This window comes from Mus caroli, unplaced genomic scaffold (genome assembly GCF_978045245.1).
Source record: "Mus caroli unplaced genomic scaffold, Mus_caroli_1 scaffold_13, whole genome shotgun sequence".
In the NCBI taxonomy this organism is placed as follows: Eukaryota; Metazoa; Chordata; class Mammalia; order Rodentia; family Muridae; genus Mus; species Mus caroli.
This window is the reverse complement of record NW_028227268.1, coordinates 6,895,605-6,913,773: the sequence shown is the minus strand read 5'-3', so window position 1 is coordinate 6,913,773 and position 18,169 is coordinate 6,895,605. Positions and strand designations below refer to the sequence as shown.

General features: G+C 53.8%; 1 protein-coding gene across 1 annotated transcript; it reads left to right on the top strand.

The window, feature by feature from the left end:
- Window positions 1–232: 232 nt before the first annotated feature.
- On the top strand, window positions 233–17,729 carry Nherf1 (NHERF family PDZ scaffold protein 1). Its single transcript, XM_021177749.2, has 6 exons — window positions 233–856; window positions 12,919–13,080; window positions 13,794–13,947; window positions 15,625–15,665; window positions 16,579–16,668; window positions 16,886–17,729. Exons 1-6 carry the CDS (start codon window positions 431–433, stop codon window positions 17,078–17,080), a joined length of 1,068 nt encoding a protein of 355 aa, XP_021033408.1. The 5' UTR covers window positions 233–430; the 3' UTR covers window positions 17,081–17,729.
- The last annotated feature ends 440 nt before the right edge of the window (window positions 17,730–18,169 follow it).

The window sequence follows — 18,169 nt, the reverse complement described above, 5'->3', positions numbered from 1 at the left end:
CCCCGCCCGATCAGCCCAACTCTGCACTTGGTAACAAACACTTCCACTTCCTGGGCTCTCTTTTCTTCTCCCGCTGCGGGGTGCCGCGCCGAGTGCAGGCCACGCCCCACTCTCCTGATTGGTTAGATTTGTTCACCCTGGCGCAAGAGCCCGGTTCGTGATTTCTGATTGGTCTACTGTGATCCACACCCACCGCACGGCCCCGCCCTCGGGCTTAGGAGCTGGGGCGGGTTCTGGAACGCTCAGACGCCGCGCAGGGCGGGGATTGGCCGGCTCCCTTCCTGTGCGTTCGCAACCGCGGTTCCCGGGACACCTGTTCCCTGTGCCCCGTGCGGTGCTCAGCTCCTAAACTCGAGCTCAGCGGCTCGGGGAGAAAGGTCGTGAGTCCCCGGCCTCCGACGGCACCCGCGCTGAGCCTTCGCAGATCGAGATGAGCGCGGACGCAGCGGCCGGGGAGCCTCTGCCCCGGCTCTGCTGCCTGGAGAAGGGTCCAAACGGCTACGGCTTCCACCTGCACGGGGAGAAGGGCAAGGTGGGCCAGTTTATCCGTCTGGTAGAACCTGGCTCGCCGGCCGAGAAGTCGGGGTTGCTGGCCGGAGACCGATTGGTGGAGGTGAACGGCGAGAATGTGGAGAAGGAGACGCATCAGCAGGTGGTGAGCCGCATCCGCGCGGCGCTGAACTCCGTGCGCCTGCTGGTGGTCGACCCGGAGACCGACGAGCGTCTCAAGAAGCTGGGCGTCCCGATCCGGGAAGAGCTGCTGCGCCCCCAGGAGAAGTCCGAACAAGCCGAGCCTCCAGCGGCCGCCGACACTCATGAGGCTGGGGACCAGAATGAGGCCGAAAAGAGCCACTTGGTAAGTGCGGGTTGGGCTTGGTGTGGGACTAGGATTCTAGAGCGACTCGGGCGCCCCGGACGTTCAGCACTTTCTGAAACTTGAGCAGCGAGGAGGAAACGGCTTCCGCCCTCTGACCCGGAGCCTTTGCAGTTTCTAAGGCGAGCTTCGGAGTGCGACCAGCGACCCCACCGCCCTGTCCGGGCTGGCTGGGGAGCGGAGCTCCTTTGCCGCCTGCATCTCCTGACTGCTTGAACTTTGGGAAGACGGCGCAAAGAAGCCCAGTCCCCTTCTCTGCTCCCATTCCTTGGATTCCGCCCCACAACCCGGACTCATTCCTGGTTATCCTTGCCTGCAGCTAAGCTAAGAGCTCTCCCCACCACCACCCCCGCATCTCCCTCCCTCCTTCTTTCTACTCTCTTCAGTCCCTGTGGATGGTAGCTCAAAGTGGCTTAAAGGCTGAGTAACTAAGGGTCCCTGGGAGGGTCCCTTCAGCCCTACCCACATCCTGGGTCCTCTAGTTTGTGCATCATTAACTCACACCGGTTGGACTTCATCCTTCTCAAGACTAAAGTGACTTCTAAGAAAGAGAGGAAGTCTCAACGTCTTGGAGCTAGGGGTGGGGGTGGGGTGCCGGGAGGAGGTGCAGAAGCGTCTTGGGGGTGGTGGCTTTGCCACCCCGGAGGATTTATGGTCCTCTGGAATGTGAGGAGTAAGCGCTCGCTAGCTGGTATCTGGGAGCCTGGTGGGAGGACCTTAGAAGAGGAGGAAAAGGAGAAAGATGGGTGGGGGAGGGAGCAGGAAAAGGCCAAGCAGCGTCCTGCAGAGCCGACCCTCGCAGGTGGTCCCGCCCTGGTGTCTCCTCTGCTCAGTCCATCGATGGCAAGCCGGCTGGTTGGGTTTTGCTAGTGGTTGGTATTTCCCCCAAACAACCCCAGTTTGGATCAGCTGCTGGAGGGGCAGTTGGCAAAACAGGAGCTGTTGTGCTGAGAGCCTCCCTGTCCGTTAGAGAACAAGGTGGGAAGGAGGCCAGGTTCAGGGATCAGACCCTGGGAGCAGGGTCCCTTCAGTACGCACTGGCTCTCTCTACCTGGTCGATACCGCCGCCACAAGTAGATCAGCGGTATCCATGGAGCCAGGAAGATCCTCCCTCCACAGGGAAAGGGCACTGTTCAGCCCCGTAAGGTTGAAGGCGGAGCCTGAGAGTACCAACTGGTTTGGTGGAAGTGAGGTCACCAGAAGCCCGGTTCTGCCAGAGTTTGACTCTGGGAATGCCAGGGCCACCAAGTTCCCACTTCCTGCCAGTGCCAAATTGGCATCGGTAAGCAGTAGTAGAGCCCCTGGCAGCAAGTTGGAACAGGTGACCTCTGCTCTTAGGCACAAACCCAATTTGAACTTTGTGCCCTGTCCATTGATTCACCATTCATCCCCCACCCCCATCCCCACCCTTCCACCCCCCACCCCCCCCCGCCTCCCATTCTTTCCTTTGGACTTTAGCACCAGCACAGATAGCCAGCAGCCTCCCCTCACTCCATATACACACCAAGTTGCACTCTGATTGTACTGTTGGGTGCTGGAGGGCAGTGGCGAAGCTGCTGCAGAAGGCTCTGTATCAGACTGTTTTGTATCTAAAAAGTCTGGGGCTCCCTGCTGGCAGATCTGTCTTCCTGAGAGGACAAAGAATCAGCATCCCTAGGTGGTAGTGGGACACCTAAATTTGTGTAGATCCTCCCTTGGGCCAGGAGAGTCTAGAACCATCATGGGGCATGCCAATCATTTTCTGAATTTGATCTTCCCCATCTCTAAAACAGGAGCAGTGGCAGCGTGGCCTGTCTTCTCAGTAGTTACGGAAACAGTAAGGAGCACTTGTGCCCCGTTAGTTCACTGTTGCCCATGAAAACCCCAGTCCCTTCAGCTTTGTTCCGCTAAGTGTCTCTCTCTAGTATAGAGTCGCCATATGATATGAGGAGCCTGCCTGTAACATTTTCCCACACCCCATCCAATATTGCAAAATGTGCCAACAAACACCAAGGAATCCCTTTCCTCTAAATATAAGGCACCCAACTGAGATCTGACAGTGCAGCCTGTATTTGTTTTCAGAGTGGGAACTGCTCTGTTAATCTCAAAGGTGTGAGCAGGAGAAGGCTGTTGTAGAGACTGGCTGGTCATGGTGGGCCAGGAGGAAGCAAGGCTGGTGATGACAGGAGCCTGGAACACTGGTGGCCATCCCTGGGAGCCCACTGAGGCCCAGGAGGTAGACAGAGGTTTCTTCTCTGAGACAGGGTTTGATTGTGGCCCTCTGGCTGCTCTGTAGACCAGGTTGTCCTCAACTCACAGAAGTTCTCTTGCCTTTGCATCCCAAATGCTGGGGTCATGGGCATGCTCTGTCACCCTGAGCCTCCACCTTGTTCCTAAAAACAATATCCCTCACTAAGACCTGGGACTTTGAGCTTTGTAGGGGTGGTTGGTTTGTTTTGAGATCGGAGCTCACTATGCCATCTTGGGCTGGCTTGAAACTATGTAGACCAGGCTGGTCTTGAACTCGCAGAAGAGCCTTCTGCCTCTACCTCCTGAGTGCTGGAATTAAAGGTACACCCGGCTGGAATTTACAAATCTGGCTAAGCTGGTTGAGCAGTAAGCCTTAGAGATTCTCTGTCCTCCACTTTCCCAGGGCTAGGATTATAAACCTAAAACTCCTCGGTGGGGTGTTTTTTTGTTTTTGTTTGTTTGTTTGTTTTGTTTTTGGTGAGGGGGTTGGTCTGGGGATTGAACTCGGGTCCTCATGCTTGTAAACAAGAGCTTTGTCATCTATGCTATCTCTCCAGCCCTTCACCTGCCTTCTTATTGTTTTTCCCTGCTCAGTGCCAGACATGGAACAAGGCCTAAATCCTTGAGCTTGTCCAAAGGGGGCCCTAGGCAGCCCTCCTGAGCCAGCTCGGCTGTCCTGGCTGGCCTGCCTGGAGCCCAGTTTCTTCATCTCCCTAAGCCTCTGTTTCCTATTGTGTAAGTTGGGGATGATGGCGGTGACCTCATGAGGTTATTAGGATTACATAAGGATGTGTGTGTAAGTCACTCAATACCTGGCACTAAGTAAGTGCTCAGTAAATGTTGATTGTTGGCATTTGAAGTAATAAATAGTTCACAGGGATGATTTCTCCCTACCTCGACAGGTACAGCTGGCCAAGCCCAGCCCTCAGAAGCGCTCAAAGATCACTGTTGTTTAGTGTTTATGTGATGAGCTGGGTGTGGTGGCTCAGGCCTATAAACCCAGCACATGGGAGGTAAAGGCAGGAGGATTGCCAGTTCAAGCCGAGACTGGGCGACAGAATGGGATTCTGCATCGATATTTAATAAGAACAATAATAGTTCTATGTAGTGCCACAGACCTCCACAAATTTGCTATCCACCCTCTTACTCTCGGCCACAGCAAAGATTCAAATCCCCTCAGGCAAGCTGTGTATCCCTGTGGCCCTGTACACACTGTGCTGTTGGCCTCTACTACATGGGAAGCCCCGGGGCACAGCCTTGGGTTATTCCAATCGCTATTACCAACTCTGCTCTGTACCTACTCTAGGGAGGTGTTCAATAAATGTTATTTGAATTAATGAGTGAATACATAGTAGCTATAAAGGACCTTTATCCCAGTTCATCCCGGACCAGCACACCTGGGCTTGTTTATGCAACCAGTCCACCCAGAGATGGAATTCCAGATAGAATCAACCTACTCCTTGCTGACAGGGAGGCCAAAAGTGTAGGCTTTAGGGTCAGGCACAGACAGTAGCCTGGAGAGTCTCCACTCTGCAGCTTCCTGGCTCTGAAACGCAGGAAGTTCCTCAGTCCCTGCAAACCTTAGCTCTGGTGCAGCGAGACAGGGTACCAGTCCCCAGCCTGCAGGGCTCTTAGGCAGATGGATAAGATGCCAGGCATGAGTGTGAGAGCACCCAGGTTCATCTGGGTTCCTCCCAGCTTTGACCCTGGTCTAGAGGCAAAGGTGGTAGTATAGCTACCCCAGGAAGCAAGATTAGGTAGGTGGGCACAGTGAGTGAGCTGACAGGCGGCTGACTCCTCCGCAGGCAGCTGACAGGTTTACTTTGGCTAAGGTGGAACTTCAGAAGGGCATCCTTTGGAAGGAAGCTGCTGGTTATTTGGATTTGAAAAAGACAGGTCAAGGCCCAGTGTGGTGATGCACACTTTTAATCCTGGCACTCAGGGAAGTGGAGACAGGTGGATCTCTGTGAGTTTGGGGCCAGCCAGTGCTACACAGTGAGACCCTGCCCCGCAAAAAGAAAGAGAAATGGATAGGTTGTGCCATATTGGGGATCATGTTCTCTACGGGTTAAATGACAGAACCCCTGCTTCTCAGTTCACCTCGGCCAGTTTGTCTGGAGTGATTGTTTCCTAGACAGAACGGGGCTTTCTCTGGAAACCTCAGACTTCCCCATCTGGAGCCTCTGGGAAAGTGGGAGGACGCTGAGACCTCAGAAGGCCAAGGAGCAGTGTCAAAGTCTGCTAGAGCTGTGACTCTTCTCTGAGGAAAATGGACTATAATGGCTGATCATACGGTCCGAGCCTGCCCCTAAGGTAGAGCGGACCTATTTGGAAAGGAAACTTATTTAATGCATGTGACCACCATCATAAGTGGGTCTCTTATGGGGTGGAAATAGCTGTTAAGATGGTTCTCCACTAGCAAGCAAGGTGTCTTGGCTCCCCAGTCATCATTCCATTGTGTCTATACCTCTCTTTGGCCACCCAGTTGGGTCGTGCTTCAGAACCGGCTCTTCAGATAAATCTGGACTACATGAGGACCATCACAGAGGCAAAACTCACAGGCTTCTTTGTGCACAGTGATAATCTGTCTAGATTATCACTACATAAGGCTACAGGTTCACATCCCAACAACACAGACATACAAAATTGGCAGTTCGGGCTGCTTGACCCCACTTCCCACAGGAGTTGGAGTAAGAAATTCTTGTTGGGCCGGGCGGTGGTGGCGAATGCCTTTAATCCCAGCACTCGGGAGGCTGAGGCAGGCGGATTTCTGAGTTTGAGGCCAGCCTGGTCTATGGAGTGAGTTCCAGGACAGCCAGGGCTACACAGAGAAACCCTGTCTGGGAAAAAAACCAACCAAACAAAAAACACACACACAAAAAAAACCCCCACAAAAACAAAAAAGAAATTCTTGTTGGAGCCCGTGCTTTTAGGCATTCTGTCCTTCAGAAAAGTGTGGAGACCTCCTATTAGCTTAGCCCAGAAGTAGTTCGTATCCTTTCATGGGTGGGGTCCACCCCTCCCAACCCTACCTTCCCTTGCTAGTTGTGCCATCCCTCCCCGATCCCCCAGCCTCTGAAAGCACAGAGATTCCAGGAGGCTGGCCTTGAAGGTTGCCCGAGCCTTTCTTTCCTGCCAGGTAGAACAGCCTAACCTTATTTATATCTCCAGCCATGACAATGTCTCAGTCCTTGTATCCTAAACAAGGACACTGTAGATTCCCTGGAGTCAGATGGCTTCTAACAGCGGCATGGCAACATGTGGAGAACATTGGCCAGCTTCAGATCTCACTCCCATCACAGACAAAAGCAGCCTCTTCTGTGTATGCGTTAGGTCACGGGCCATAGCAGCTTCACAGAGCAGAGCATAGTTGGGCTGTCTGGTAACTGACTTTTCAGCCACTGGCCACATGTGATGTCCAAGCGGAAGTACTCCGAACATGAGAACTGGTTCAGGTTGATACCCTTCACCTATCATTCTTGGAACTAGAAGTGTTCAGAATTTTGGGTGCTTGCCAACTTTGGAAGATTTTCCCAAACCTAAGATATAGGGGCAAGACCCAAGTCTATACACAAAATTCATTTGTGTCTTTTTTTTTTTTAAAAGAATTATTTATTTATTTCATGTATGTGAGTACATTGCCACTGTCTTCAGACACACACCAGAAGAGGGCATCAGATCTCATTACAGATGGTTGCGAGCCACCATGTGGTTGCTGGGATTTGAACTCAGGACCTTGGGAAGAGCAGTCCGTGCTCTTAACCACTGAGCCATCTCTCCAGCCCTCCACCTGTGTCTTATACACCTGGTGGTAATCACATTTTGTTTAGAAACCAAAGCTTCCTAGTATGGAATTTTCCATTTGTGATACCATGCCAAAAAAAATTTCAGATTTGGGGACTAGGAACATAGTTCTGTCGATAGAGTGCCTGCCTAGCGGGCATGATGCCCTTTGTTCTGGGCACAGTGGCACATGTTCTGGGCCTGGTCTTCTTGGAACTATAGGTGGAGGGTCATTCTTTCATCCGTAATGAGTCTGTGGCCGGGCCAACCTGGGTTACAGGAGACCCTGCCTGGGAAAAAGAATCAGATTTTTGGATCAAGTTGTACTTTGGATTTTTAGGTTAGGAATACTCAGCCTGCAAAAATACAAAAAAGGTAAACTACCCAGGCAGTGGAGGCAAACATCTTTAACTCCAGCACGCAGGAGGTAGAGGCAGAGGCAGAGGCAGATGGATCTTTGAGTTGGAGGCCAGCCTGGTCTACAAAGCAAGTTCCAGGAAAGCCAGGGATATACCAAGAAACCTTGTCTGGGGTGGGGATGGGGAGAGAGAGAAACTTTTAGGGGAGGGGGGTATTTGGTTTGGTTTTTTGAGACAGGGTTTCTCTGGTGTAGAGCCCTGGCTGTCTCCTGGAACTTATTTTGTAGGCTAGGCTGGCCTCAGAGATTCACCTGCCTCTCCTTTCCAAGCCCTGGGATTAAAGATGTGCACCCCCACACTATTTCAGATTTTTTAGGCAAATCAGTACATTGAAATGGTAATATTTTGATTACAATGTGACTGTCTCTTGGGGGAAGGGGTGGAACTCACTGTGTAGACCAGGCTGGCCTCCTGCTCACTGAGGTTTGCCTGCCATTGATACCGTGCCTGGGTGTTTTTTTTAATTCCCCAAGGCTGGTATACGCCATCGTTTCTTCAGTTCTGAGTTCAAGTCCTGGCCCCTCCTCTTATCAACTGTATATAGTGGAGCAATTCATTCTTTAAACCTGGCTTTCTCCTCTGTGAAATGTGGGCATATCTATCTCCCTTACAGGATTACAATTTGGGGCTCATATGAGAAAAAATACCTATGGCCCCAGCCTAGTGCCTAGGACACACTAAACAGTCAGTAAGCGGTAGCTGTTATTTGTTTCTTCAGTAGCAAGCCAGCCCCCGCTTCACAATGAGCTCCTTGAATGTCCTTGCTTAGTCTCTTGGGACAGCCCATAAATCGGCAACTTCTGGGAGAAAGCTTGGGGGTTGGCAGGGCCGGCAGGAAGGCACCTGGCGGCCAGCCTTGGATGGGGTCCAGCCAGGCAGCAGCCCAGGTACCAGCCTGCTCTGTCTCAGGCCTCCCCAGCCTGGGAGAGAACTGAGCGGAACTCTGCTTCACCTTAAGTCTCTGGCCAGCACTGAGGAGACACTGAGGGACTAGTCAGAGTGAGGACCTGGCTCGGGGCCTCTGTCCCAGGAGTATCAGTGTCTCGGAAGCAGCACCCACTTTAGCTTTCCTGGTTCCTCCTTCTACCTGGCTCCTCCAAGGGCCAACCAACTCTCACACGTGTACACACACACATACACACACACTAGCAATTGGGACCAGACCCATTCTGATCCCAAGAAGCTGCAAGATCAAGGACGAGGGGGTAGCATCCTTCTTTGCAGACATTACTTGGCCTGTGGAGATGAAAGAGGAAGGGTCCTACAGGGAACTCCAGATGATGACACTTTCAGCCTACAGTGGCTGAAGTGTTCCAGGCCCCTGACCATTCCCCAGCCTGCCAGAGGGATAGCATCCCAGGCATTATGTGGCAAGCCTAGGCAGAATCAAGCCTGAGTCCACAGGGGGAAAACAATAGCTGTCTTCCACAACTAAGCAGCAATGTCCCCAGCCCCTTCTCTTCCAGGTTTCTCCTCCCTGCCTCCCTCTCTCCCCCATCTCTATCTGGGACTCCTTCCCCTGTATGGACCAGCAGGGCATCAGATATATTTTCATAAAGAAGGACTGGGCTTTCTAAGGACAGCCTTTGAAAGTGTCTCCTGGCCGCCCCGGTGGTCTCCCTACTCTCGGTGCCCATCCCCCTACTAGGGCTTGGTGCTGGCTGGCCTCTGGGAAGTGGTAGAAACTGCCTGGGTTGTTTCTCCTGAGCCCATCACCAGGGCATCAGCCCAGGAGGGGGCTGGGCCCAAAGGGGCTTTGGTCCCCCTAGTAGTACAATCTAGTAGCCTTCCCTCGATGGGGAGTGGGGAGCAGCCTTGGGCCTGCTCCCCAGAGACAGCACTGGGATTCGGGTATCGGCTTTCCCCAGCCTTCCAGGTGGCCACGGTGGTGACTATTGAATTCCGTGCCCCCATCCTCTCTCTCCCTGGCCCACAGAGCAGAGCGTGGGTGGAGATGATGGTGTGGCCACTCAGGGTGGGGTTAAGACCCTGGGTCAGAGGGTCAAGGGGCAGCCTGGGAACTGAGAAGGACCCTTTAAGGAGGCTTTGGAGACAGTGCTCCTGGTCCTCTGGAAAACTGAAAGAGAGGTCCAGTCAGTCCAGCCTTGACCATTCCAGTCCATTGACACCACCCTCTGCCACCGTTGCCTGGGGCTCTTGCCTCCTTGTCTCCAGTCTCTCCTGAACCAGTCCTGATTTTCACTTCCAGCTTGGAAGTTCCTGTGAAGGTTTACACAGCCTCTGACCTCATGTCCCCATGAAGGTGTCCTCCCCCTCTCGCATGTCCCACGCTATGGAGCCCTCGAGTTGGCACAAGTGCAGGACACACACACCAAGCCTGGGACACTGTGGAGTTTTCCCCCTTTATCCCTTTTCCCAGAGGCAGAGCCCAAGCTTGGATACCTTGCCCTTCCCCCATTTCTACTTGGCTCTAGGCCTGGGAACTAGGGGCCTGTCCCCAGGGGACCTCCAAGCTCCACCCAAGCTGGGATGGGCTGACTCAGCAGCCACTTTGAGTGACAGCTCCTGAGGACTGGAAGAGGACAGGCTAGTTTCTCTGAAAGTTGAAAACACTCCCCCTCCCCTGCTTGCGAAGGAAGAGACCCTCTAGAGCAGCAGTTTTCAACCTTCCTAATGCTGAGACCCTTTAACCCAGCTCCTCATGTTGTGGTGACCCCAGCCAGAACATTTTTCTTGCGACTTCATAACTGTAATGCTGCCACTGTTATGAGTCATGAGTATGATACGTAGATGTGCTGGATATGTCATATGACCCCTGCGAAGGGGTTGTTCAACTCCCCCAAGAGAGGTCGAGACCCACAGGTTAGGGACTGGTGTGGAGAATTCTGAAAGGGACTCATTAGTACTGAAAGTTATGAGTGCTGGGTGGAGTGGGGCTTTCTGGGTAATACCACCCACCCTACCCTGCCCCCCCCCCCACAGACCCTGAATCAGCCGGAGCCTCGAAGAGGGTGTTAATAGAAAATGTCCTATCCCCTTAGGCAGGATCCTCCCAGTCTTCCTCCTGTTGCTAAAAGGATGCAAAGTGGACCTTTGAATTCTGATGGTAGACGTCACTAGAAAAAGGGACACTGAGGTGACACTTGCTGAGGAGCACTGGGAAAAACCCAGAGCACACACTTGAAACCCGGAAGGTGGTCATAACAAGGCAATCTAGCCCAGCCCTGCCGACTCGGGAGTCACCTCTTCTGAACCCTCAGCCTGGTTCTAGCCACAGTGCCAGCCTAGGCTTGCTCACAGCCCCGTCACCGGGCCAGGCTTTATCCTTCCACTCGGGCTGGGGTTTTGACTGAAAGAGGTGTGGAACCTCCCGGAAGGAAGCCTGTGGTTTGGTTTCGTGAGCTCCCAGACACCCAGTCAATGCGAAGGGAGCCTCCACTGTCTGTCTGTCACTAGGCTCCCCTCCAGATGGGCTGCCTGGTTCTGGACCCAATGCTTAAGGACAGACAAACTGATGTGGTGGGGGTAAGGCAAGCAGCTCCCCAGTGAGACGGCTGTGGGATGTCTGGGGTAAGGGAACCCTAGGGGGAGGGTGGGGAGGAACCTGAGGCTGAGATTCCACACGCTGAGGGCCGCAGGAGGTGTGTGGCTAAGGTAGAAAGTTGAGCCTGTCCTGGTGGTAACAACTGGTCAGACCTGTTTCAGCTCACCTAGGCAGCCTGGGGGAGGGCCTGATGGCAGCTCTGTGTGGGGGATTAGCTGGAAGGAAGCGAGTCCTCACTCAGAACTCCCTGGCGCTGGGAGGGCAGCAGGAGGGGCTAGATCCCAGCAGGGTGAGGAGGGGCCTCCTGTGGTTGCCTTCTCTTGGCTGCCCATTTGGTTGTCTTTGCTGTTTGGGGTGAGTGATAAATAGCCACTGGGGAAATCCCAAGTATCAACTTCTGCCTCCACAAACCCATCCAACATCCTGAAACAGGTCCACAGTGCCGCCCAAGCATCCTTCTTCCACCTTTAAATTTTACTCTGTGTGTGTGTGTGTGTGTGTGTGTGTGTGTGTGTGTGTGTGTAGGTTGCAGAGTGCCATGGTCAAAGGACAACCTGTAGGAGTCACCTCTCTCCTTCTGCCACGCGGTCTCTGGAGATGAAGCTTAGGTGGTCTTGGCAGCAGCAAACACCTTACTTAACTGGATGAACAGTCTCTCTGGCCTTCTCTCCCACCCTCCCTTGCCTTTTGTACCCCCCACCTAAGGATTTGGGTTTCCGAGCAACCTGGTACACTACCCTCCCCCACCCAGCATCTCAGAGGTACTGGTTCCCCAGGAGCAGGGACAATGGCAAAGTGTTGGTATGCAGAGGGACTTAGTGAGGACAATGGCTACTTCCAGGTCTGCCAGGAGCCACTGGGAGCTCCCAAGCTTTATACTGTGTCATTATGTCATTGTGCCTCAAAGGCGGTCACCTACTGAGGGTAGGCAGATAGCAATATAGCAATAAGCACCTTCTAAAAAGGAAGCCCTGGAGGCTCAGGAAGGGGGATGATGCGCCCCAAGCCACAGGCTAGTCAGGAAGCCCCATGGGGTAGGTGGCAGCACCCTGATTCTGGCCACCTGTCAATCAGTGTGAGCATCAAGAGTCCACCTGTCAATCAGTGTGCCTGTGAGCATCATCAAAGCTATGGCACCGAGCTGAGCCGCTGAAGAGAATGAAAAATGTTAAAAGTCGTTCCCAGCCGAGTGCACAAAAGACAGCTGGCTGTTTGTGTCCTTTGGGAGGCCACTACCCCGCCCCCCATGGTGACAAGAGAACCAACTCTTTAAGTTGTCCTGGGCGGGGGGGGGGGGGGGGGGGGGCAAATGTTGTGGATTGTGGTGTGTGTGTGCTCTCTTCCCCACACGAAATACTTTTAAATGAAAAATGACAAACTCTGCTTTCCGGGCCACAGTTTTTTATGACGTTGGCCCTGCCCCCACTTTTCATAACCTCCTCCCCATATGAATCCTTGGGGATTAGTGAGTGGAGCCCCACCCGTCCCGCCTCCCTCCACCCCTGTTCTGTTGCTCCCTATGTCCTGGGCTGGATACAGAGCTCCTGAGGACGGTCCCATCCACCCCAGGACCCTTCATCCCGACACCTACAGGGTTTCAGGTTATCAGTCTCACATTTGGCTGGGCCGTCTGGTTCATCGGGGTCAGGAAGTGGGCCCACGAGAGAAGAAAGGCTTTACTGTAAACAAGCTGTCCGGCTTTCAGTAAACAGCTATCCTTGCCTTCACAGCAGAGACCAGATACGTGGGCCAGGTGCCCACTCGTGAGCCTCAAGTATCCAGCCAGGCCTAGGAGGGCCAGATGAGCCTTGGGTGGGGCAGGATTCCACCCAAGTAAGACCAAAACATGTAATAGAATGACAGAGAGGGAAACTAGCCTCGTCAGGGACAGCCGCTTGTCCAGAGCCCCTCAGTCTGCTTTGGTGCTAAGTGTCCGTTCACATCTTCCTAGCCCTGAGCCAGATTCTCTTGTATTGCTTTCGAGTCTCCGGTCACCAATGGATCATTCCAAATCCTTCTAGGTGGGGAGGTAGAGTTGGGCAGGGGGAGCAGAGAAGACAGGGTTGGGATAATATGGAATGACATGGGCGCTTCCTACATCCCCACAGCGCGAGCTCCGGCCCCGGCTCTGCACCATGAAGAAAGGCCCCAATGGCTATGGCTTCAACCTGCACAGTGACAAGTCTAAGCCAGGCCAGTTCATCCGAGCAGTGGACCCAGACTCACCAGCGGAGGCGTCTGGACTCCGGGCCCAGGACCGAATTGTGGAGGTGATGTCCTGTACAGTGTTCACTAGACTCTACCTTCCTAATCTTTGGTGTTAGGGGACAGCCTTACACCATATGTGGCTTGGTTAGCCCATGGGAAATGGCCAGCACAGAGATGCTAGGAGGAGAGGGAAGGGAAGCTGGAGTAGCAAGTTGGGCGCATGGACAGGCTGGCTGGCTGGCTGGCTGCTTTTCCCATCTCGGGTTCTAGTGTACCAAGTATACACTCGATGCACAGGATTTACCAGCCAGAATCCAGACAAATGCCCCGGGCCTCCCTAGGCAGCCTTCCTGATACCTGGTGTGAGGCGAGGTTAAAACCCCTCTCCTGAGCTCAGCTTTGAGACACCCCGTTGTTCGGCTGTGCTCTGAGAGGAAATGTGAACTAAAGGCTTGGGCTGCTCCCAGAATCACAGTCTGAGAACCTTAGAGCCACAGATCAGCCTTCCAAGACTTCTCACTTTACACGTGAGAAAACCAAGGCCCAGAGCGGGAGGTCGGAGGCGAGCTCAGCCTGGGCTCCCAGGCCTCTCCTCGCTCACAGCTGTGTTTGTGTAGTCTCCTCTGGGTATTTTCTTTGGCTTTTCCCATTTGTCCTGCTTCCCAGCTGACTGTCCGAGAACCACTGGAGGCACGTGAGGGAAGGCAGTGTTCTCAGGTGGGGTTCCCTCTGCCCGCTCTCCCCAGCACCCCGTCTCTGCCCTGCCTCCTCGCAGGTCAATGGTGTCTGCATGGAGGGCAAGCAGCACGGCGACGTGGTGTCCGCCATCAAGGGTGGAGGTGATGAGGCCAAGCTGCTGGTGGTAGACAAGGAAACAGATGAGTTCTTCAAGAAGTGCAAAGTGACCCCATCCCAGGAGCATCTGGATGGTGAGTTCATAGCTTGGTGCCCCAAGCCAGGGGTGTGGCCGGAGCCTAGGGCTGGCCAGAGATGGGGGAGAGTTTCCCCATTGTTCTTTCTCCCTCCCAGCAGCCATGGGTTGGTAGGCAGGGGTAGCAGCGGTGGCCCAGGAGTGTCTGGAGGTGGCAGGTTAACCGCAGTTAAATGGCATGAAGGAGAGGGTAGGGTTTCTATCAGTACCAAGGCATGGCTCGAGTCCCTCCCTAGTCCAGTGGGTTCCGAAGCTATTCCTCTGAGAAGAAAGAGTTAACTCCTGGGCGGCCTCCAGCCTCTGCTGGGAAGATCAGAGTCCAGTGACAGGGGCCCAGCACTCCCCTCCCCTCTTTCTGTCAAGTTACCTTGGAAACTCAGGCTTGCTGGCTCTAGAGAGCAGTGGGTCCCCTTCAGTTCCTGAGCCCCTGCCCTCCCCCACCCTCATCTTGCCAAGCCTGGCACCTCCTCCTGTCTAAGCCAAGCCAAAATGAGAAGGCAGGAGGGGCTGAGCACCCTTTACTCCTGAGTCCAGACCTTTTCCCTTTGGAGGGAGATCTGTGCTACCCTGAAAGTGAAACCTTTCGGGACTTAGCAGTGGGTGGGGCCTTCGGGAGGATCAGAGCTGTAGCAGGTCAGGGTCCACATAACTCAGTTCCCCAAGGGGAGGGCTAGCGTGGCCAGTCCTGTCAAGGGGAAAGATTCACATGCCATATAACCAAAGTATATAGAAGCACCCCGCCCATCCTTCCTTGTCTCTGAACGTGGAACACTGCCTGCCTTCACAGGCCGAATGGGAGGCAACTCCAGGCCTGGCTTTCTTTACCACTGGCCTCTCCTAACTCCATCCACAACACTGTCCTTGAACCTTCTTGTCCCCTCATTTCCAGGTGGCAGATAGTTGGCATTGTTCTCTCTCCAGGGCAGCAGGTGCCAACTATATAATCTGAGGTGTGGCCCCAAATCCGCTGTCATAGCAGCAACCCTTGGGATATGTGAATACCTAGGCCCAGCTGTATACGTGGGAGATCAGGACAGCTTTACAGTTCTCCCTATCTGCCATCTGAGTCTCGGGGATCCAACTCGGGTCATCGGGCTTGGTGGCACGTATCTACCCACCCATCTCTCTGGCCATAGGGGAACCTGGTTTTGACTGGCCACCCTAGAACCCCATCCCATCTTAACTCTCTAGCAAGCTTGGCAACTTGACATGCTGGATCATATGGCAAGCTAGGATGAGAAAGATAGCTCAGTGGTCAGTCACTTGATTGGTGTATGGGGGTGTGGGGTTGTGTATTTGGTCCCCATGGAATCCATCTTGTCCACCACAGATTGCCAATCTGCATCAAGTAGCACTCCTCAAGTATGATCCTTCCTGATCCTCTCCAGAAAAGTCCCCCATTTGCCAACTGAGATATATTAAACATAAGTTTTGGTTGCAAATGAGGTATTGCATGGTAGTGAGTGGTATGGGGGTGGGGGGGTGTCTTGTTTTCTGAAATTATCAAACAAGTCTTTCTGTGTACTGGGTCATCAAAATGTCAAATGTACACGCACTGGGTTGCAGCCAAAAAAAGTTGAAGCCACTGGCCTCCGGTATGAAGTCTGGAGTCCAGCCTCCTCTGTTCTCCTCCTGCAAACTTTCTGAGCTGACCTTTGCTCTCTCCCTCATCTAGGCCCCTTGCCTGAGCCCTTCAGCAATGGAGACATACAGAAGGTAAGGGGGTCCCCTAACCCACTACCCACATCTCTGTAGGGACAGGGCGAGTGGTGGCACGGATGAGACTGGCTTAGGCTCACACATCGGGGACCAGTTCCAAATTCTTCCTGAGTTTCGAGTCTTAGGACTGCCAGAGTACCCCAGCCCCTGTCAGGGGGCAAAGCTGTCACTTGGGAAAGGCTAGCCTGGGGCCCCTCTGCAGCCCCCGCCTCCAACTCCCACCATACAGAAGAGGCCATTCTTCCCCCTAAGAACAGAACCTCAGTGTCTGGCTGCTGGTCCTACCACTTCCAACCCCTCCTCCTCGGGCGGAGGGGAAGGGGGTGAGGCTGGGAGCCAGCCGAGGCCATGGAAGGACCCAGGAAGGGGCTGAGTGCCAGGCTCACACCCCAGCCAAAACCTCTACTCAGGCATGGGCTGTCTCAGAATCAGACCATGGAGCCAGGAGTGGGCAGGATCTGCTGAAAGGCTCCTCATCAGGAGACCTGGTGGAGGCAAGAATCCAGCCATGATCCCAGCCTGCTGCCACCCCATCCATGGTTCTAGAACACCCGATCTATCTTATCTCTCAAAGACCCTGGTTAGCTACTTTGGAGTTAAGAGATCATGAGTGTTCTTCACACCAAACAGAGAGGAAGGACCCAGGTAGCCTTGTGCTCCAGGAGCCCCTCCTGGGTCACTGGTCCAAGTGAGTCAGTGCTCAGGAGTGTTAGGGAGGATGAGCGGTCAGCAGTTCTCCGCCCCTGCCTAGGTGATGGATGGAACCAGGCTGCCCCAATCCTTTTAGGAATGCAGTAGTATAAATCTGGAATCTGGATGGATGGCCAAGGCCTGAGTGAGGACCCTTCTCTCCTCAGGAGTTTCCTTTCCCATTCCCTGCCCAACACATATTTTCTCCTCTCTGTGCCAGGAGAGCAGCCGTGAAACCCTGGTGGAGCCAGCTTCAGAGAGCCCCAGGCCAGCCCTGGCAAGATCTGCCTCCAGCGATACCAGTGAGGAGGTAGGCTGGCCCCATGGGGGTTGGTTACGGGAAGCCATTTCCAGGCTACTCTGGTTCCTGGCACACTAGCCTGCCCTTGAGGTCATGTGCTGAGGTGCAGTTTGTTCTCATGACCTGACTACCCTGGCCATTGCTCCAAGGGATCTAATCCACTTCTCTGATGCCAGGGACTGGGGATCCCTCGGGTGGACATTTGACTCCTTCCTCTTCTTTACAGCTAAATTCCCAAGACAGCCCCAAGAGACAAGTTTCCACAGAGCCCTCATCTACCTCCTCCTCCTCCTCTGACCCCATCTTGGACCTCAACATCTCCTTGGCTGTGGCTAAAGAGAGGGCCCACCAGAAGCGCAGTAGCAAGAGGGCCCCGCAGATGGACTGGAGCAAGAAAAACGAACTCTTCAGCAACCTCTGAGCATCCCACCTCCGTGGGCTTGTGCTAGAGGGTGGGGCTGCCCACCCTACCTAGCTCCCCTTCTCTTCTCCCCAGGTGCCCACCAATCAACATTCAGATCAGCATCAGCACCCACCCCACTTCCTGACAAATCTGATTTTTCTAGAATCCTGGAGAATGTTTGTCCTGTCTCCCTACACTTCCCTGAGGGCTTCTTCCTACCAAAGTGTCCCCTCACCAGTCTGCCCAGAGCATCACTGGGACCTGCACTAAGCAAGGACCTTTGGACCAGACAAGAAGTCTTCCCTCAACTACGTGTGATGACCAAGTCCAAGGTTGACCAGGGACTGTCTACAGCAGCCACAGCCACTGTGCACAATGGACAGGGTGCCCAGGTCCTCGGAGCTTTGGCTTGGCATCTTGGGTTCATTTGATTTTTTTTTTTTTTAAGAGTGTAGTATTGAGATTTTAGAGTTCTTGTTTTCATGATTCTTGTGATTTTCCTGGTCGTTGTACCCAGGGCATGGCAATGGCCTCATCCTTAAAATGTTATTTCTACTCTCACCCTGAGAGACCTGGGCAGCCAGGCTTGCCCCAGGCTGCTCGTCCTGAGCCAGGTGCCACCACTGTAAGGAAATGCCTTCAGAAATTCACTGGTTCCTTCAAAGTGCTCGAGCCTCTGTGTCTTCCTTTGTATCTTTGCCTTCCAGCCTCGCACAGGGCAGGTAGTGTGGGTAATGAATTCCCAGGCAGAGAGGCAGGATGTACTCCTGGAACACCCATCTCAGGATCCGGCCACCATGGGCATGAATGACTTTGCAGCTACTCTGCGAGCCAGTGCGCCCTGGGGTGTGGGACGGTAGGGATGCTTATAGGGACTCTGGGAAGAGGAGAGTGACAGGAGAGTTCTGGGGCCTCTGAGCACGACAAGTGGAATCTTAGTGCAAAGCTGGGTCCGGGATATGAGGACTTGACTCTTCCCCACCCCCACCCTGTGTATTCATCCTCCTATTCTCCCTCTCGTCCCCCAAGGGTGTAGATTTTCAGTGATCTGAGCCTGCCCCAGACACCTGTGTCTCCCAATGGCCTGACTGATCCCAGCACTTCAGA